Source organism: Serinus canaria, chromosome W, assembly GCF_022539315.1.
Source record: "Serinus canaria isolate serCan28SL12 chromosome W, serCan2020, whole genome shotgun sequence".
In the NCBI taxonomy this organism is placed as follows: Eukaryota; Metazoa; Chordata; class Aves; order Passeriformes; family Fringillidae; genus Serinus; species Serinus canaria.
The window spans coordinates 16740466-16760946 of record NC_066342.1 but is presented as its reverse complement, the minus strand read 5'-3'; the positions used below and the strand labels follow the sequence as shown (position 1 = coordinate 16760946).

General features: G+C 40.8%; 1 protein-coding gene across 1 annotated transcript in view; it reads right to left on the bottom strand.

Annotated features, from left to right (window-relative positions):
• Window positions 1-1744: 1744 nt before the first annotated feature.
• LOC103821029 (sorting nexin-18) overlaps window positions 1745-20481 on the bottom strand; it is a 29206-nt gene continuing 10469 nt past the window's right edge. The window contains exon 2 of the mRNA XM_050986360.1: window positions 1745-5778. Within this exon, the coding sequence (XP_050842317.1) occupies window positions 5525-5778 (254 nt within the window). The 3' untranslated portion in view covers window positions 1745-5524. The remainder of the gene's footprint in view (window positions 5779-20481) is intronic.

Below are 20481 nucleotides of genomic sequence, written 5' to 3'. Positions count from 1 at the left end.
CACTTCTAGCTGACAATAAGCATCTTGCTGTGGAAGTGAGATGTGGAAAGATAAGCTGGAATTTCTCAGTGACAGAGATGCCACTTTACAAACTATGAAAGCTACACCACACTTTCACAATGCAGAAATCTTCTGCACATTCCCTGGAAATATGTGGAGTTTTCTTCTCAAAGTTGGGATGCCAGCTTTCGTGGTTACTTTCCTGAGGGTTAAGTGAAAGGAATCTGTGTACACTGTCGTCAATCTGGTGGTGAATTACATTGACTCCTAATCTATACTATTTCTTTGCTAGCTGTAATACAGGTAACTTTATGTCATGCACTGTTTTATGTAATCTACTAGTAGTTTTTTGGTTTATACTGTGTAGTAAGTAACTCTGTTTAAGGCCTTTTGTCTGTTACCTTCTGTCTATTCAATAACTCATAATAGACCTATTCGGCCATTCTTAAGAATTTGCGAGCCAGAACGATTTAGGTGCAGGTCACCTAAGTAGAGCTGCTGCCAAAAATCTGAGCCTAAGGCAGGGCTTGTCTAAAGTTCTTACTTGATCCATAACAGTCCCTTCTAGTTGGGTAGTGTGGTGGGAGCAGTGGGGGTGTTGCTGGTTTCCATGTGGTGAGCACTCGTGTTTAAATTGTTTGCCTATCTTGTACACTTTGCTATTAGTATTGTTGTTGTTACTGTTTGTTTTCTTAGCTCATTGCTGTTTCCAGTAAGTTTTTCTTATCTCAACTGGTGATCTTTTTACCTTTTTGTGCTTCCAGTTCTCCTCTCCAGCCTGCCAAAGGGGCAGGGGGATGGGGGAGTGAGTAGGCAGAGTGTGGTTTGGAGTGTTTCAGTGAGAACACTAAATTTAGGAATACCATTCCTAAACCATAACATTCTTGCATAGTGCGGCGAGAATTAATGGAATTTAGGCTCCCTATGTCAGTTCAACTGTATAATGAGTGAGGAAAAAAGGAAGATGCTAATATGCATGCAGATTTGAACCTTTCTGAAATCTGCAAGAATTCAGACACAGGATTCCAGTCAAGGGTTTTTGTACATCAAGTTTAACCAATTAGCACCCCCACTCTCCCCCTGTCTTGGTTTGAAAAGACAGGTGTCTGCTAAGGAAGGCAGGAGCCTCCCTTGAAATAGAGGATGTAAACCCCCTCCCTCCGAATTACTATAATTTTGAAATTAAGGGGTGAGTCAAGGGGTTAAGTTAGAAATGTAGTTAGCAAAGATCATATACTGTGATTAGAGCTTAACAAGAAAATCAGTCGATACCAGGTAGGGATAACTGAAACAGGGTGGGGAATGACAGGTGATACATGAAGTATTATAAGAGTGCAGGAGCCATAAATACCACTGACTTCTAAGAATAAGAGGAGGTTTGGACTGTGACCACCAAGTCAAGGAGCCCTGCCAACTTGACACGGGTGAAGAGTTTACCATGAGGAAGACTTCCTCCCCAGACGTCCACCAACCCAATTAAAGAGGACAATTGCGCAGCCACAATGGATATTCAGCTGATTACAATATGGAGCAGGCCAGTAATGATTATGTATTATGCATCTTTAGAAACTGTGAATATGTAAAACCTTTTCTGTATAAATAGAGAGCAGGAGTCTCCAACTCCTCATGCATGTCTTCGGAAACAATTCCACATGTGTCCAGCACTGTAATAAATACCCTTCTTTTCAACTTTAATTAGTTGAAGAGTCGTCTGTCCATGCTTCAGGGCTCTCAGGCAAAGATATGGGAGTAGGAATAACAGTTCTTTATTAGGGAAAAAAAAAATGCAATAATACAAAACAACACTGACAGAGTCAGAATACGACCTGACACCCTGTTGGTTTTGTAGCAGTCTGATTAAGTGGTGGCTGCAGTCCTCCTGGAGTGACAGATGTGGTTCTGTTGAAGCAGTGATCTTGAAAAGGGTGTAGTTTTGCTCTGAAGGTCCAGTGGTAGTGTAGATGGTCCTGGTCTTCCACTGAGAATCCAGTAGAAAAGAATGCTGCTTCTCTGGGAATCCAGTGGAATAGGCTGATCTGGTGTTCTAAATCTCAGATTATATCCAGGTAGGAATGCTTGGCCCCTCCTGCTGGACAGAGCATCTCACAATGGGATGATGTAATTTTATCAGTCATGCAGTGAGACTCAATGGCCCATTAACAGAAGATATTTTCCGGAGAGAGGATTGGTTGTGGAAGAGATAAAGAAAACTGCCCCACCTGGTTATAACAGGTGGCCCAATTAACAGAAGATAACTGCCCCACCTCTAATAGATGGCCATAGAATACACCCCCCCAGCCATATCTTGCATTTCCAACCTAAGACACATCCCCCATCTCACAGGCTTACAAATGAGAAGGTAAAGTGAAGGCCATGACAGTTTATTTGGGAAAACTGTACATATCTGATAATGTATGTATACATATTGCAGCCTAATTTTTCCCTGAACGTGTATATGTCATTAATACTAACCTCCTAGAATATTTAAACTGGAACAAGATCAATTTTTGAACAGATCTTAATATTTCCATGTAGAATTAATTTGATTGTAGTTTGATCTAATTATTGCAAAGACATTTAATAAGACAATATCTGGCTTAAGCAAATACAAGCCATGGAACTCAGCTCAAACCTAGCTCATCACTATCTCATATAATTGAACACCATAATGGAAGTTGGAGTACTGCTGAGAAGTGGCATTATGGGAAGTGGTGAGTTTTGAATGTAGAACAAAACACCATGAGGATGATAAAGAGCAAGTCAGCCCTATGACTATGGTCCTTATATTGTCAACCTTGTTTGCAGCACTCTTTTAATAATTTGGAAATGAAGTTATTCTGTATTTTACTTTTTTGAGTACATAATAGCAGCACTGCCAAATAAAACGTGATCAAAATGGCAATCTCCAAGCTTCTGGGGATGAATCAAAACCAAACCTACGTTACTACATTTACTCCTCTAAAACAGAGATGTGAGGTTAAGCTACAGAAACTCATGATTGAGCAAAAAAACAGTACATTTCTTCTGCATAGGTAAGGAATGGTTTGCACTTGAATGCAACTATTGCTTCACTTCCTTTTCCAAGCTTTCAGGTGGTTAATCTAACTCTGATTAATTTAATTAAAGCAAAAAACAAAACAAAACAAAACAAACAAAAAACCCCCATTTTGCTTCCTTGGAACATTTTGTTATTTTTGTTTAGGAGGAAAAAGATAGGATAAATAAAAACCCTCTTTCATACTGACCTATATGAAGAAACCAATAGGTTATAAACACAGACTTCAGACTTCATTCAAGGGAAATAATCCAGAAAACTCTTTAAAAGATATTTACATATATATAAATGCACCCTGCTTGTCAAAAATATTTATACAAAAATTAAGACAACTGTTTATTCTCAAGTGTTATAAATATAAAAATGTAACCTGTTTTCCAAGTCAGTCCAGCCAAAACTTATTTCAGATCATTTATATTACTGAACACACCTGAAAATTCGTAACTAGTAAACTAATGAATCACAGTGGAGTCTCAAATCAGACAACTGGAAATGGAGATGGAAGTCTGAAGATAAACTAAATACACAATCAACAAGGACCAGATCAGTTCAAAAATAAAAAATGTTCTAGCCATATCACTTGTATTCATATCATCTTAATAAATTTAAATTTCATTTTTATTATGTTAGCTCTTTAAATTTACACTCACAGTAATGTTTTATACAACCCCCCCCCAAACCAACCTCACTGTAATATTCATTTCGGAAAGGGGATTTAGTGGTGCTTTTTTTGTATATGTGCTTAACTTCATAGTGATATACCACTGGGCTTCCAAATAGATAAATTAGGTTTAACATCTCAGTAATTGCAGCTTTAATAAGCTTCAGTAACTGCAGCTATAGAGAAAGAATAGAAAAAAAGAAACTTGAAGTGTCACGGACATATTTTATGAAAAATTCTTTTGCTAGGATCTTTTCTCCTGAGAAGCTGAGGCCTCAGAAACAAAATGTGAACAATAATTATCTGCTGCTGTGGAATGCAACAGGCGCATCTTTGATTGGTCTCATGTGGTTGTTTTTAATTGATGGCCAATCACAGTCCAGCTGTTTTGGACTCTCTAGTCAGTCACAAGATTTTATTATCATTCCATTCTTTTCCTTTGCTAATTTTCTGATGAAATCCTTTCTTCAATCTTTTAATATAGTTTTAATATAGCATTTTCTTTTAATATAATATATATCATAAAATAATAAATCAGCCTTCTGAAACATGGAGTCAAGATTCTCATCTCTTCCCTTGTCCTGGGACCCCTGCGAACACCACCACACTTGAAGTAATATATCAAGTGAAACCAAACATAACAGAATGCGGAAATCAGCTAACCAAGGACACTTGGTGAAACAACCAAGGCCAAAAGAAGGAACAAACAAGGCCAACCATCAATATAAAGTGCTAATTTGGGAAGAAGGTAATTCTGGCAGAGGGAGATCGCAACCACTGACTCACCACCACCAACCCAAGAAACCCACCAACTCAAAAGAAGACTGAACATACAGACTAATTAGCATAAGAAATAAGAGAATAATTTAACCAATAGAAAGTAGAATACAAATTAATGAGAAAACTATGTAACTTGTTGCGAATGAACACTGGTGCCTTTGTATGCTAAAATGAATAAAAGTGAAAAATTTTGATAGTCATGCTGCTGGCTTTGCGGATTTGCCATCCGGTGCCCCTTTCTGTACAGAACTGTGAATAAATCAAATACCTCAGCTGTGTGTGGATTGGCTTCTTGCACACCAGGTGATAGAACCTGTTTTAGGACAACAGTAGTTCATGTAACAAGTAGTTGCCATTTTCAGGGGAAGTGCGTATACATTTAAGTTCTTCTTTTTGAGATAACATTTGTCATAAGACAGTCCTTGCTGTGCAAACTGGATGGGAGTTGATTTTTTTTCAGTCAATAATCAGTTTCATAATCAGTTCCTGTAATGGGCATCAATCCTTCATTCATTCAGTCATAAAAATGTGACTTATTAGAAAAGGAAAAATAGAGTTTAAAGGCACAGAATCATGTGGCTGCTCTACTAGGAATCTGTAAACAAAGAATCACTTTAATATAAGAAATCCAAATCTAGGAAAGTAAAAAGGCATTTGAAGCCGGCTTTTAGCGAGTCAACTTCCTTAAAGATTCAAATGATTTTGAGGTCTACGAAGTATGCACTAAGATACCATATTTCAAAAAGCAATAAGGCAAATAGTATACTCATTATTTTTAAAAGTTACTATGGTAGTATAGGCATACACAGTATAACTTGATTACAATGTGTGATACTGTTTCTACTACATAGCCCTATAACTGTTTCCTTTCTACATAATCAGAGACTAAATGAAGATTCCAGGTGAACACAAAACCACCCTTGTGAAACAATCTACCACTGGCAACAGTTTTTCAGCAGCAGCAATGTTTACTCTGCTTGTAGAGTCACATTCATACTGAGCAAAGTCCACAAATCAAAGCTCAGAGATTAAACACTGTCATACTTCTGAAGAGCTTCCTCTAGCTTTTGTGTCACTTTTTGGAAAAAGAGTATTTGCTGCTGCAAGAAATGCTGCATCTGTAATTTAAAGTCCCTCACACGAATTTTGTGGAAATGATTAATTTCTGCTAGGGTTGCAAAAGAAATAATGTTACAGCGTTCTTGAATGCCCTCAGCTTTTGGGAGTTCCATCTTCCCCTCTTCCACATGTCGCATGCTCTCCTTTACTTTGGTAAGGGCTCCTGTGTAAAGAACAAAACAAAGTAGTTGAACTGTGAGGACAATGTTGACTCAACTCCTGTACTTTAACAAGTGATTCAATAACAACAACAACGATTAATAGAAGGCTCATTCTAAATATTTTCATATGTGTGCATATATATATATAAATGAAAAGGAATAAAATTAAAACTTTTTCAGATGAAAACTCACAGAACAGTGAATCTTGTTAAAAAACCCCCAAAACTTTAAGGTTTTAGCTTGCAAAAATTGCCTATTTCACAATCTTAAAAAACTGACGGTATACTTCAGAGAATATCTGATAAATATATGCCATGGGTTGATGCTGGTCAGATGCCAGGCACCCACGAAAGCCACTCACTCACTCCCCTCTGCAGCTGGACAGAGGAGAGAAAATTTAAATAAGGGTTCATGAGTTAAGGACTAGGAGAAAGATCATTCATTAAATACCATAATGGGCAAAACAGGCTCCACTTAGAGATATAAAGTGAATTTATTACTAACAAAATCAGAGCAGAATAATGAGAAGCAAAATAAGGCCTTAAAAACACCTTCCCCCACCCCTCCCCTCCTTCCCAGCTCTACTGCCTACCCCATGTGGCTCATGGAGACAGGGAATGGGATTTATGGTCAGTTCATCACCCAAGATTTTCTTCCGCTGCTCAGGGAGAGTAGTCATTCCCCTGCTGCACTGTGGGGTCCCTCCCACAGGCAAACAGTCCTCCCAAAACTGCGATGACATCAGTCACTTCAAAAGGATGTAATCCTTCAAGGACAGTCTGTTCCAGCTTGGGAGCAGGGCCCCTCTCTCCACGGGGCTCCTGCAAAATCACAGCCTCCTCCCAGGTGTCTACCTGGAAATCCATCTGGAACAGGAACCTCCCCTACAGGCTTCAAGTGGATCGCTGCATTACCTGTGGATCCCCACAGGCTGCAGGGGGACAGCCTGCTTTACCATGGTCCTTACCACAGCCTGCAGAGGCATCTTGGCTCTGGTGCCTGAAGTACATCCTCCCCTTCCTTCTTCACTGACCTTGGTGTCTGCATAGTTGTTTGTCTCACATATTCTCATTCTGCTCTTCTCTGGTTGAAAAATAAAACTGCGCCACAACCTCTGTTTTGATTTCTTCTTAAATATATTATCGCAGAGGCCTTACCACAATTTCTAATTGGCCCAGCCTTGGCCAGCAACACATCCATCTTCAGAGTCATCAGGAATTGGCCCTACCAGACATGGTGGAAGCTTCCAGCAACTTCTCACAGAAGCCCCCTCTGTGCCCCCCTCCCCCCCACCAAAAACCAGGCCATGCAAACCCAGTACAGTATACCAGCATACCAGCAGTGGAAAAATATGAAAGCACTAGAGAACTAGTCAGATCAATTTAAGCCTACATAAACACCAGAAAAAGAGCCCCATTCATGTAGCAGGCACAGGGCCTGCAAGGCCTGCCTCCATGGCATTCAGCAGCCCAAGATAGGAAATGCCTAGTCATGATTACTGGACATAAGAAGTCCCTCTTCCGCCTTCGGACCCTTGCTTATTTCTCTGTAAGACTATAGGTCACATTTGCCTCGACCCTTACCACTGGACAATTTCTAAAACTCCTGTACCCTATATAAAGCCCTACTTCTGACCAGTTTGGCAGAAGAGCTGTCCCTGGGAACCTTCACAGAAGATATCAATAAAGACATCTCTATAGAACCTTATACAGCCTTCTCCTCTCTCTCCCTGCATCTGCCAAAGGCACTTAGGGAACTAAAGAGCAGAAATCACAAATGAGCTGATAATCACTAAGAGCTGATCTCACTTAAGAGGTGAGCTTGCTAAGGTAGCCTGTAGCTCTGGAGCCTGCCTGAGGGGCCTGGACAGGTCGTTCTTAATTGGACTTCTCTGTCTTGGGCACCCATGGCAGCCGGGGTCGGGGAGACCCCGAAAACACCAGAGTCGCCTCACATTCAGAAACTGGACGTTGTGGAACATCGCATTTCACAATTTTTGTGAAATATAAAAAGGAGATCTGAATACACAAAAGCTTGCTAATACACCATTCTGCTTTTATAATGCAGATATTCCAAAAATAATTATAGATTACATTGCTAGAATATAGCACTGAGTATCTATTATAGTCAGGGAGGTCTGAAATTCAGTCACTCTCAGGAACATGCATCATCCATTAAGTCACCAATATATCAACATCTTCAGTATCTCAGTCCAAAATACTGAACTTAAAATCTCACCCAGCTTGTAGGTGCCAACAGGTTAATTTTTTAGATGCTATATAATTGCAATGCTTTTATCACTGCAGATATTCAAATATTTCCTTCACTTTAGTGATTACTTATACTAAACTGGAGAAAATAGATTTCTTTTACTAGTAGTGAGAGAATATTTTACATGTATCTCAGTTATTATTAATACAACACTCTTTCCACTAATACTCATGTTCTTGTTTATGCTGGTTTTGGCTGGGGTAGAATTAATTGTCTTCACAGTGGCCAGTATTGGGCTGTGTTTTTGATTTGTGCTGACCACAGGGTTGATAATACAGAAATGTTTCTGTTATTGCTGAGCAGGGCTTGCACAGAGCCAAAGCCTTTACTGCTTTTTCTACTGCCGTACTGGCAAGGGGATTAGTGGTACATGGGAGGTTGGGAGGAGACACAACCGGAATAGGTAACCCCAGTTGACCAAAGGGATATTCCAGACCATATGACATCATGCTCAGTATAGAAAATGGAAGGAAGAAGGAGAAAGGAACAATGTAGCAATGGTGTTTGTCTTTCCAAGTAGCCATTATGCATGATGGGGCCCTGCTCTCCTGGAGATGGTTGAACACCTGTCTGCCCATGGGAAGCGGTGACTTAATTCCTTGTTTTGCTTTGCTTGTATGTGCGACTTTTGCTTTCCCTATTAAACTCAACCATTAATTTTTCTGGCTTTTACTCTTCCAATTCTCTACCCGATCCCACGGGTGGGGGAGTGAGTGTGCAGCTGAGTGGGGCTTGGCTGCTGGCTGGGGTTAAACCATGGCATTGTTACTCTAAAGCTTGAGTTAAAGAATTATTGCAAATTATTGCAAAACAACTCCAAAGAGAATGAAAGAAGACGCACAAGATAAAAAAAGTTAGTCTTGTGACTCTCCTTCATATATTACAATGAACATTATTTTCTGAAATTCCTAATGGAGCTGGGGTAAAGAAGGAGAGTTAAGCAGTGAGCTAAGTGCCAGCCCAACAATATGTGCAGCTCCTCACATGACAGCTCTTTGCATTTCCCCAGCTGGCTTCAGCACTTCTGGGAGGGGGACAAGCGTGGGCTAGTACACTGCCAGGACTGCTATTCATGCTGCAGGTGAGAAGCAGTAACCATTCTGAGGGATGGAAACATCACAGCTGGCTACCAGCTGCTTAAGCACAAATCAATACTAATACAATTTTAAACCCTACTGTAAATGACACTGAAAAAACAACAGCCATAAAAATGGCAGAATGGAAAAAAACCTGAGGAGAGTGATCGTTCCAGTCTTGACATCAGTGGTAACTGTGGAAAACCAAAGAGTAACAGATTCCTGATTGCTGCCTTTGAGAAGTCCCCTGGCCAACAAGCTTTGGTGCAACAGCCTCCGCCAAGACACTGTGTCAAAGTCCAAAGGCTCTCTGAGAGATGGCTCCCTCATCGGGAAAGACAGCTATGGTGAGAAAACATTGTGCTCCTAACAAGAAACCCTAAGTATGACAAAGAAAATATTTCAGCAGTTGTACCTGAGAAATCTTGTGCCAATCAAATGACCCGTGCCATAAACAATTTATAAGCTTTCTACTGTCAGCAAGCTAAACAATAAAATTTGGTACATTACTTACTAGAAAGTAAAACGACTTGCATTTCCACACTATTCAGCTGCCCATCATATTAAATGGTAGGAATCATGTGTCATTCAAAGCAGACTACTCGCTAATGAAGGTGGAGCTTTGAATGAGTCTAACAACTCCTTTTGCTTTACTTCAATTACAAGACACTGTCTCTAATATGACACACCATCTCTGAAAAGAAGAAAACAATATATTCATCATTTTGCTTTTAGTGGATTTCATAAAAGGATGCGAAAGCACAAAATGAAATAATTTTACTTTGTCCTTACCAAATAACCTAATTATGAGTTTATTTATCTACAGCTCTTTGCCTAAATCTGAAAAGGCAAGCCCTGGGTAGCCCATGTGCATATAGCATGGTTTTTTATTTGCCTTCCTTCTGAAAGAAACAACTGTGAAAGAAACAACATATCTTTAATCCAGCAGACTGATGACAGAACAATCCTGTCTACATGGCCGTCCCACTTAGAAGAGATCTAGTAAAGATATTATAGGATGACTCAAATGACTAATCCAATTTTTAAAAAGGATTGGGCCTGGAAGGAATGGAGATGGTGGCTTAGTTTTATCAATGGCTTAGGTATTTAATCCAAATTAGCTCAAAGCTACACAATCAAAACATTAACTCCAACAAGAGGGAAGATGCAGAAGCACTACATGAGATTACAAACAGCATGAAATCCTACTCTGAAAAAAGCCCCCAAACTTCCCTCCCTTGATTCAAAGTGAAATGTTGAAATTGTATGAAGAAGAATAAAGATTTTACTACATTGAGAGATTATTTGCTTAAGAATGCTTTGAACACAGATTATCAAAAGAAGCCTACATGTCTTGGTTTGAAAGACAGGTGTCAGCTAACAAGGCAGGAGCCTCCTTTCAAATGGAAAATGTAAACCACTCCCTCTGAATTATTATAATATTGAAATTAAGAGGCTCTCAGGCAAAGATATGAGAATAAGAATAACAGTTCTTTACTAATATGTATAAATTAAAAACCCCCCTACAACTTAATAGGAAAATTAAAAAATAAAATGCAGTAGTACAAGAACACTGACAGAGTCAGAATACAACCTGACACCCTGTGGGTCAGGGTGTTGGTACCAGTCCAATTAAATGGTGGCTGCAGTCCTCCTGGAGTGACAGATGTGGTTCTGTTGAAGCAGTGATCCTGTAGAAGGCTGTAGTTTTCCTCTGAAGGTCCAGTGGTGGTATAGATGGGTCTGGCCTTCCTCTGGGAATCCATTGGAAAAAGGATACTTGTGGTGTTCTACAGCTCATATTATAGAATGCTTGGCTCCTCCCCCTGAGCAGAGCATCTCACAATGGGATGATGTAATTTTATCAGTCATGCAGTGAGACTCAATGGGCCATTAACATACTAACATAATGGTCCATTAACATATCCCCCTGGAAGGAGGATGGGTCATTGAAAAGATAAACAGCACTGCCCCACCTGGTTTTAACAGATGGTAATAGAATACATACTTTTTGGTTACATCTTGCATGTCAGCCTAAGACACTACATAAAGATTTTGAAAATTCTTTATATTTTCTGACCATGATTTAGAATGGAAAGCAGCATAATGGGAATTTGCTTGACAATAAAAACAGAGTTCTCCAGTAAAAATTTTGACTATATAAAATAAATGTCATAGGGAAAAAGTAGCATTACAGTAACTAATGTAGGAATGACTTGCTGCTTTAAAATCTGGTTTTACATTTTTAAACAGGAAAAAGCAAGTCACCTTTAACATCAAAAGCAAAATTATGAAGTAAATTTTTTTTCCATAAGTGCCAACACATTAGACTGTGGCAGCAGCTCTCTGGCCACAGAGAGAAATAACTTTCCCAGGCATTGTCCTGGGGAAAAATCTGTGAGAAGATCAGAGAAAAGGATGAGAAACAATTCTTATCTTCACTTGCTGCACCTGTTGTTGTCAACATGTGGAATGTGTTATGGAGATTTGTTTACCAAAGGGTGGTTTCTTAACTAGCCAATGGTGATGGTGTTTGGATTGGAGGAACAATTAGGTCCAGGTGTATCGTAACTGTCTATAAAAGCAGTGGGTTTCTTAATAATGATATAAAGAGACTGATCAGCCTTCTGAGAATCATGGAGTCAATGCTAGTTATTGTCTATTTGGGGATCGCCTGCAAGGACAATAGTTTTCAAAAAAAGGCTTTCTAATTCAAAGATTATATGCTTCTTGATGGTGGAAAACTATTTTAACAAAGTTCTATTTTCCATAATGAAAGTTAGAAATATAAAAATAAAACATAGCAAATTTTAATTCCTTTACTATTGGGCGCGTGTGTATAGATACGTGAAAATGGCTCTAATGCTTTTAGAAACTGTAACCTAACAACAGTTAAATCCAACGAAGTTTATTTTTTATTTCCTTGACCATTGGTCAAAAGAAAAAACAATCCCAAAACCAACTCCAGAATAAAATACTAGTATCCTATAAAACTAGGCTCATAAATTATGCTACTCTATATTCTTCAGTTCACAATTAAATCATATTCTAATCTACACAATTCAGAGATCACACAAAAACAGAAGTCTTTCCTAGAGATTTTGGAAACTTGATTAATTTATATCTTGTGGTGTCAGAGATTGAAATGTTATAATTCGTGGCTTAAACATTTCCATAAACGGTTTTTGCCCATTTTGGCAAAAGTGTAAAATAAAGCTGCACCAACAAAGCCCACCTCACCCTGAATGGGCTGCCTGACTGAAACCCTGAACTGTGAATTAAGCCACCTAAGACTGATGCAGTTCGTTTGGGGGGAGGGGCTCCCCGGGATGTCCCCAGGGGCTCCTGTAAGCTGTATGTTCGCTGGTAGCAGCAGGCAGCCAAGCAGACTCCACCCAGCTTCTGAGGGTGCTAATTAGATGAGGGTTTATTGGGGGTCCCACCCCCGGGAGCAGCATGGTTTCTGAGGGAGAAGGGGGGAAGGGGGAGAGAGGGAGAGAAGGGCCAAGAAAGCATCTGGTCTCCCTGGCACAGCTTAACAGGGAGATTCAAAGTGGGTGCAGAAATAAGACTTGGGCCAATGGGATTACAGATACATGATACTTCAGGGGAGGATCACAGGCTTGGAATAAACTGTAAATTTTCAAGGGGTGAGACAGAGCATACCATTTAACTAAAATGTAACACCACAACATAAGACAACTTGAGATAAGATAAAGTGACGTTTTTGTTCAGTCATCTCAGGTCTGGGAAGAAACAGATAAGGCTGGGAGAGCACCCATGGGAGGGCCAAGCCCAGTAGATGTCATGAGAATTATCCCTTGCTGGCTTCAGGTTGGGGGAGGCCATAGCCCTCAAGCTTATCTCTTGCTGCCAGGTTTGCACAGACTCCCCCTCCCCAAACAAGGGGGGAAGATAAGGAGGTTTTTGGGTGTGTGGCACAACCTCTGGTTAGAGGCAGTAAATACCCATCCTCCCTTACACAAACTGGATCAGTTGTAAAAAACCTCCCTCCTACCCTGGGAAAGCTGCATCCACAGGACATTCATGTGAGGCGCAGCTGAAGAGGTGTCATAATCCATCAAAGACCCCCAAAGTGCTCCCCACATTAATTTATGAAGCTTTGCACCAAAGCACTGCATGTGATGCAAAATGATGCAACCAATTCAGTCTTGAAACAAAGTGTCAAACTTGCCCTCCTGCAGGGGAGGTGCCTGGGCGTTCCCACCTGACCGAAATGTATATTAATCAATTGAATTCTATGCCTTTCAGCGGGGGTCCCCCACCACCAAGAAGACCAGATGGAAGGAAGCAACAAGATATTGTCGTAAACCATGGAGGGGTGATTTATTTCTACTTAATCTGTCTCTGTCACTCTCCCTGTCCCTCCCCACCTCTTTTTCTATTTCTTTCTTTTTCTTTCTTTCTCATTTACTGTTAAATAAAATATATCCTTTTTTGGGTATCAACACTTAACCTCGTTTGGTTTTATCTCGTTTTGGAGAATATTTGAACCTAATGTTTCTATCTGCAATCCACAGAGAGCTCACTTTGCCCCCCTATAATTAGCAGATCATAACAGGTGCTTTCAAAATTTACATTGATTTAATTAATATATAAACAATTAATGATGGTGTTAGAATGCAGCGTCAAATGTCACTCAGTTAAAAAAGCTACCAGTGTTAATGGACGTGATAAATGTTTATTTTTTTTTAATAATGCCATATTTAAGATCTGATTAGACTCATCATGCATACATCTGCAAATTGGTGTAAACAGACATAGGAAGAGCATACATGGGCAATTTATTTATCCAGATCTACAAGGACTGTAATCATACCTGTGCATGTTGAGTGTCCTCAAAATGCTCATGCTACTGAAAAATTATTAAATTATTCCATTGATAATGTTAATTTCAGCTCTAGAGTCCCCCCAAAAATCTACAAGTTTTGGTGTGCAGCACGTCCAGTGTAAATGCTTCACTGGGTCATTACACCACACTACTATGTAAGCATCAAACCATAGTTTTCCCATGAAAATCACTGACAAGACCTAAACAGATTTTTAAATGTATCTATTCTGTTACCACTTTCATGAGACAACCACTCCAAACCCCACTTTTCACTTTTTAATAAATTTTTAATTTAAATTCTCATGGCCTTAGTGAAAGAGATAAAAAAGATTGTGTAGAAAGCATTTGCCATTTGTTTGCTCTAGTCTGCCAATAAAACTAATGTTTTGGAGGCTAAGCCAAATTTGATTTCATTTTTTATTCAAATTTCCAGTTTTTTGAACCCGGAAATTTAAAATAAGGTATCAGCTAGATGAGCTTATACAGTCTGCACACATTAACTTGGCATTTTAACTGTCCAAATAAAGTGTAAAAATGAAGTTGTAGAAAGAGGCTGGAAAGGTTGAAACACGTCCTTGTGTTGTGGTTTTACCCCAGCTGGCACCCAAGTACCATGCACCCTCTTACTCATTTCCCCCACCAGTAGAATCAGGGAGAGAAATGGAAGGGTAAAAGCCAGAAAACTCATGGGCTGAGATAAAGACAGTTTAATAGAGAAAGCAGGGCCCCATAATATGTGACAGTTACTTGGGCAGGCAAACGGCATCACTAAAAATGTCCTCCCCCTTCCTCCTTCCTTCCACTTTCTATACTGAGTGTGATGTCATATGGTCTGGAATATCCCTTTGGTCAGTTGGGGTTACCTATCCCGGTTGTCTCCACCCAACCTCCCATGTACCACCGCCAATCCCCTTGCCAGCATGGCAGTAGAAAAAGCAGTAAAGGCTTTGGCTCTGTGCAAGCCCTGCTCAGCAATAACAAAAACATTTCTGTATTATCAACCCTGTGGTCAACGTAAATCCAAAACACAGCCCCATACTGGCCACTGTGAAGACAATTAATTCTACCCCAGTGTCATGGTTTGAGCCTGGCGCAATGCCAGTGCCCCCATGAAAATGCTTCTTCCCTGGTGTCTGCTGTGAGATGTGATCAGAAATAGAGCAAAGCAGGCTCCAGCTTAGGAATAAAAGGGAAAAACTTTATTAACCTACAAATATAAAAGAAACACACAGAACTCAGGATGAAAACCTTCCAAAAACATTCCTCCTCCCCCTACCAAATTTCCAATACATTCACCTCTCAGATCACCAACTCTCAGTCCAGCACCACCATTCAGATAATCAATTCTCAGTTCATCAAGGAGAGAGGAGTCCCTCTTGTACCATAGGCTTCCCCTGGAAACACAGTTGAAACCTCTTGTGTTTCCATGTCACACATGGCACTGCCCGGAGATCATTTTGCCATCGTGACATCTTCCTTCCATGCCCAGTGCTCTCACCACTGCACATGGACCAGAGCTGCTTCTAGGGTTTTCCTTTTTAAAGGGTGCTTTGCCCATTTCCAAAAAGAGCACAGTCTCTCACTTTTGGGACACCTGTCCCCCCCAGATTTCACCCCCTGGGGCCGAGGGGTCTCGAGAACAGAGATCATCTTCTTCATCTTCTTACCTGATAACGGAGGGCAGCACCACCACCCTCCTCACCCATCGTCTCTGTTCACACACTCCTTCACATCACATCACTGCACTCTCTTGGCTCTAAGCCATTGCCTCCTGACTAAATGCAGTCTCTGTGTCACAGGAAAAAAAATGGTTCTGTCCATGGCCATACAAGAAAAGTCCAGCCAAAGGCCACTCCATCACCTCCTCCCACCTAAGATTCTTTTCAGCTTCTCTCATGGCTCATTTCCTCTTATCTCATCTCTGTCTCTTCTCATTCAACTCCAGGAGGAATCAGCATTTGCAAGTGTCGTGGTTTAAGAGGAAATGAAGTTTTTTGTGACGGTGTGGGCAAGCCAATCGGTGTTCAAATTTAATATTGGCACCTGGTTTGTCCACTGAGGGCATGGATACGCCTCTGAGAGCACAGGGGTTAAAAGCTGTGATCTCCCAGGGGAACTTCCTCTTTGAGTCCCGCTTGAGACTGAGCAGACCCCCCCCTGCCCGGCCGAGCTGGGCAGGGGGGGGAGGGGAGCCATGTGGCCGGAGAGAGGTAGGCCAGGCCTGGGCCCAAGGGTGGAGGAGAACATTGCAAGGGTTTCGGGTAGCCATCCTCCATTCCCCCCCCCCCCCCCCGGAGAGAGGGAGAGAGAGACAGAGCTGGTGCCTGTGATAGTGGCCCGGCGTGAAGGAGAAGGGGGGGTGCCCAGCAGGGCAGCCAGGCGTGGGAGTTGATGAAGTAAACCGGCAGAGAGACTGGAACTTTTAACCCCTCTGAGGAAAATGGGAACCTTGCAAATGCTGAGTCTTCTTGAAGTTAATGAGATTGAGAAGATGTTGAGATTGAGATGATGTTGAGAAGAATTCTAGGTGAGAAGAGATGATAGAGTAGCTTTGGGCTGGACTTTTTTTGTATAGCCACAGCAGAACCACTGGTGTTTCTGTGACACAGAGACTGCATTCTAGGGGGAGGCGATGGCTCAGAGCCAGGAGAGTACAGTGATGTGGAGGAGTGTGAACAGAGACGACGGGTGAGGAGGGTGGTGGTGGTGCCCTCCGTCTTCGAAGAAGAGAGAAGAAGAGATGATCTCTGTTCAAGGGACCCCTCGGCCCCAGGGGGTGAAATTTGGGGGGGACAAGTGTCCCAAAAGGAGAAGGACTGTGCTCTCTTTGGAACTGGACAAAGTATCCTTAAAATGAAAAACCCTAGAAGCAGCTCTGATCCATGTGCAGTGGTGAGAGTACTGGACATGGAAAGAATGTGGCGCAAGAGGGACTTCTCTCTTCTTGAGGAACTGAGAATCGATTATCTAAAGGGTGGCAATGGAATTGGAAATTTGGTGGGGGGAGGAGGAAGAATTTGGAAGGTTTTCATCTTGTGTTCTATGTGTTTTGTGTGTCTTCCTTTGTAGTTGTAGGTTAATAAATGTTTTTTTCCTTTTAACCTTAAGTTGGAGCCTGCTTTGCTCTGTCTCTGATCACATCTCACAGTGGGTGCCAGGGAAGGAGGTGATCTCGTGGGGGCACTGGCATTGTGCCAGGCTCAAACGATGACAGCAAGGTTTCCAGCAACCAAGAAAAGGGTTAAAAGTCTCAGGCTCTGCCTGTCCAGAACTGCCACGGCTGGCCGGGCACCTCACCACAACCCCTCTCTCCCCCCTCCTTCACACCGGCCATGCTATCAAATTTCAAGGTGGCACAGGCACAGACACCAGCTCTCTCTCTATCTTTCTCTCCTGGGGGGGCTGCCTGAATCCTCTCAGGGTTCCTCTACCCTTCCATCTTGCAGGGGCCTTCACCTGCCTTCTCTGTCCCAGGCCTGGCTTACTTTAGTCAGGCCTCGTGGCTTCCCCTCCCCCACCCAGCTCAGAGCCGGGCAGGGGAGGTCTGATCTCTCCTTCATGGACAGAACCCAAAAAATAGAGAGCTTCCCCCTGGGAGTTTTCAGCTTTTAACCCCCCTGTGTTCTCAGAGGCATATCCATGTCCTCAGTGGCCATACCAGGTGCCAATATTCAAATCTGAGCACCTATTAGTTTGACCACAGCATCCCAAAAATTCACTTCCTCTCAAACCATGACACCCAGCCAAAATCAGCACACTTTGTTTCAAAGGTGATTTACAAAATTGGACAGCTCATTTATTTTTAATTATGTGCTTACAAAGACTTGGAAAAGCTCTGGGAGCTACTTTCTGATTTTAGTCTACCAATTCTTGTCTTCCCTGTTTGGATGGAAATCCTTTTAGCAAGACCTGGATTTCTCTCAGCTTCAAGAGAGAACCATCTGACTATCTAGAGTCTTCATAAGCTTCAAGCTGAAAAGATATTACATAGTCTTTAAAATAGAAGTACTTCCTCTTTCTACAAAACAATTTTTACTTTTTCAATATCTACACTGTCCTGCTACTCTCTAACTGTCCACAAGGTTATCCCAGTAGACAGGATCTTACTGCCTGCAGTGAACAAGTACCCATAAGAACACGAGAGCTGACGATGTACTGTCTTTGGTCAAATCTATGTGGGTGAGCTCTAATCAAAACTTCTCCACTCTGTTGGAACGAAATAGGAAATCTGCATAGACTTTCTGATGCGCAGCAATACTTGTAGACTTTACCATGGGAGGAACAGTTATACAAAAAGCTACTGGCTACCAGCTTGTGGTTAAAAATAAAATCACTGGGGTTTTATCAGCTATGAAACATCTATCCATCATCTAATTTATATATCATGCTTATAGGTTCCAAACTGATTACCTGAATTGAGAAACACATTGTGAAATACAAAGTTGTGTTTCATGTCAGGTAAATAAAGGTAACCTGTGTAATTGTAATTGTGAAATGTGTGGAACACGGCCATGGGACAGTTATAAAGATGAGTTCTAATAAACAACTGAGGAAAGCAAAGCATGGAAGAAGGCATTTGAACCAATCTTTTGTTTGCAATTAACTATTATAAGTCTTAAGCTGTTTTGTAATAGGAACATTTGAATTATAGCTTTAGAATGTTGCTTTGTATTAGGGATTTTAAACTGTAGCTTTAGAATGTATAAAGGATTTAAACAAAAGAGGGAAGTGAACCTATCCCAAGCTCCTAAGGAAATGGTGAAAATATCATGAAAAAGGAACATGGACATCAACATTGCTGATTAATGATTTCAAAAAGGGAAGCTGGACATCACTATCATAGATTGATGGTCCTAGAAAATAGAAGCTGGACCCCACATCTGGAAGCTGGACCCCACCATCTGGGATACACATCCTGGGATGTACATCCTGGGATATTGAAACCTGGATTAGATCACAATAGAGTATAGAAATTGGAAAGGAACCAAACAGCACCATTATAGATTTACGATCCTGAAGTATAGAATTGTGACGTAAAAAATCTGAAATAGAAACTGCAGAGAAAGCTCATGAATATGCATGGATATGATCAATAAATACCAGCAAGCCCTGCAATCAGTGTGCAGTTGGAGGGGAAAACCCTCACCACTGTACCAAGCGCTGGTTTTGCTAATACATTACTATAATAATTAATAAGGTGAATTACTCCTTGATATATTGGCTGAGTCAAGCTCCTCATTTCTAACAACATCATGACTGACTAAGTGAATCTTGCGCTTTTAGAGAGGTAAGGTAAGGTAAGGTAAGGTAAGGTAAGGTAAGGTGAGATTGGGAGAGGGATAGGAAAATAGAAAAAACAAACATATTTAAGAATATCTATGCATATTTTTGGTAGACAGGACATTAAGTAATTTTTTTTCCCCTGTTTAATCTTCAAATAAAGCCATTGCTCAGTTTTAGCTCTGCTCATTATTGTCTTCTGTCTGATTTACAAACACCAAGGAACCTAGAATTTTATATGGTTTCTAGATTCTTTCATATTTTAGACATGCAGAAGTCTCAGTTTCCTTCAGGTTACTGGGAGGTAATATTAGGTCATTCAGCAGCAAGCCAACAACACTACATCATTGCTGCAGTAGAAATGGGGAACCTGAGAGGGCAAGAAATAAGTGCCATCCTAGAGCAATCCAACCTTTTTCAAAAAAATACTTTAACAGAAGATATGTAAATATCCAACTCTTTTTTCCTGTAGTGAGGGTCATCTAGCTATGTTTACATGTTTAGCTCTCAGACAATAATGTTGGACCACTGATGCCTAAAGATTTTTGCTTTTTATACATTTTATATATATTTGTAGCTTTGTAGACTGTTAATGCATGGTTATATAGCTCCTAGTATTTTTCCTATCCTTTCTCTTAGATTTTAGAATAATAAGCTAACCCTTCAACCATTTCTGAAATTCTGTTTAGTCTTATTCCCAAGAAAAGAACCTCTAACAGGGACATCTTTTTTTTCAACCAGAATCTGAAAAGATATCACAAGAAACAGGGCAAAGAAGCCCCTGGAACAATTCCAAGGGGCAGACCTAAGGGTGGGTTACTGGGGTAACCGACTTCCTATTGGATGTATTGGCTAGATATACTAATTAACCTTATAAAAATTGCAGTAATTCTTTATCACTTGTGCACATACCCATGTTTTGTGTGCATTAAAGCTTTCATTAAAGATCTGCTTTTTACCTTACCATTTTAACACTTGTTGCAAGGCTTTGACCTTTTGTTCTTAAGCAACACCCCCTGGAAACTGTATGTATCTGAGGGATTGTCCTGGTTTAGGACAAATGAGGGGAAATCTCCAAAAGGGAGTCCCCTAAAAACAAACCTCCAACCACCCCTCCCCCAATACCGGGTTCGGGAAGGAATTCCTCGGAGGAGCAAAGTGGAAAATAAAACCTATTTAATAACAAGTAACAAAGGAACACTCCCCAACACAAGAAAAGAAAAAGA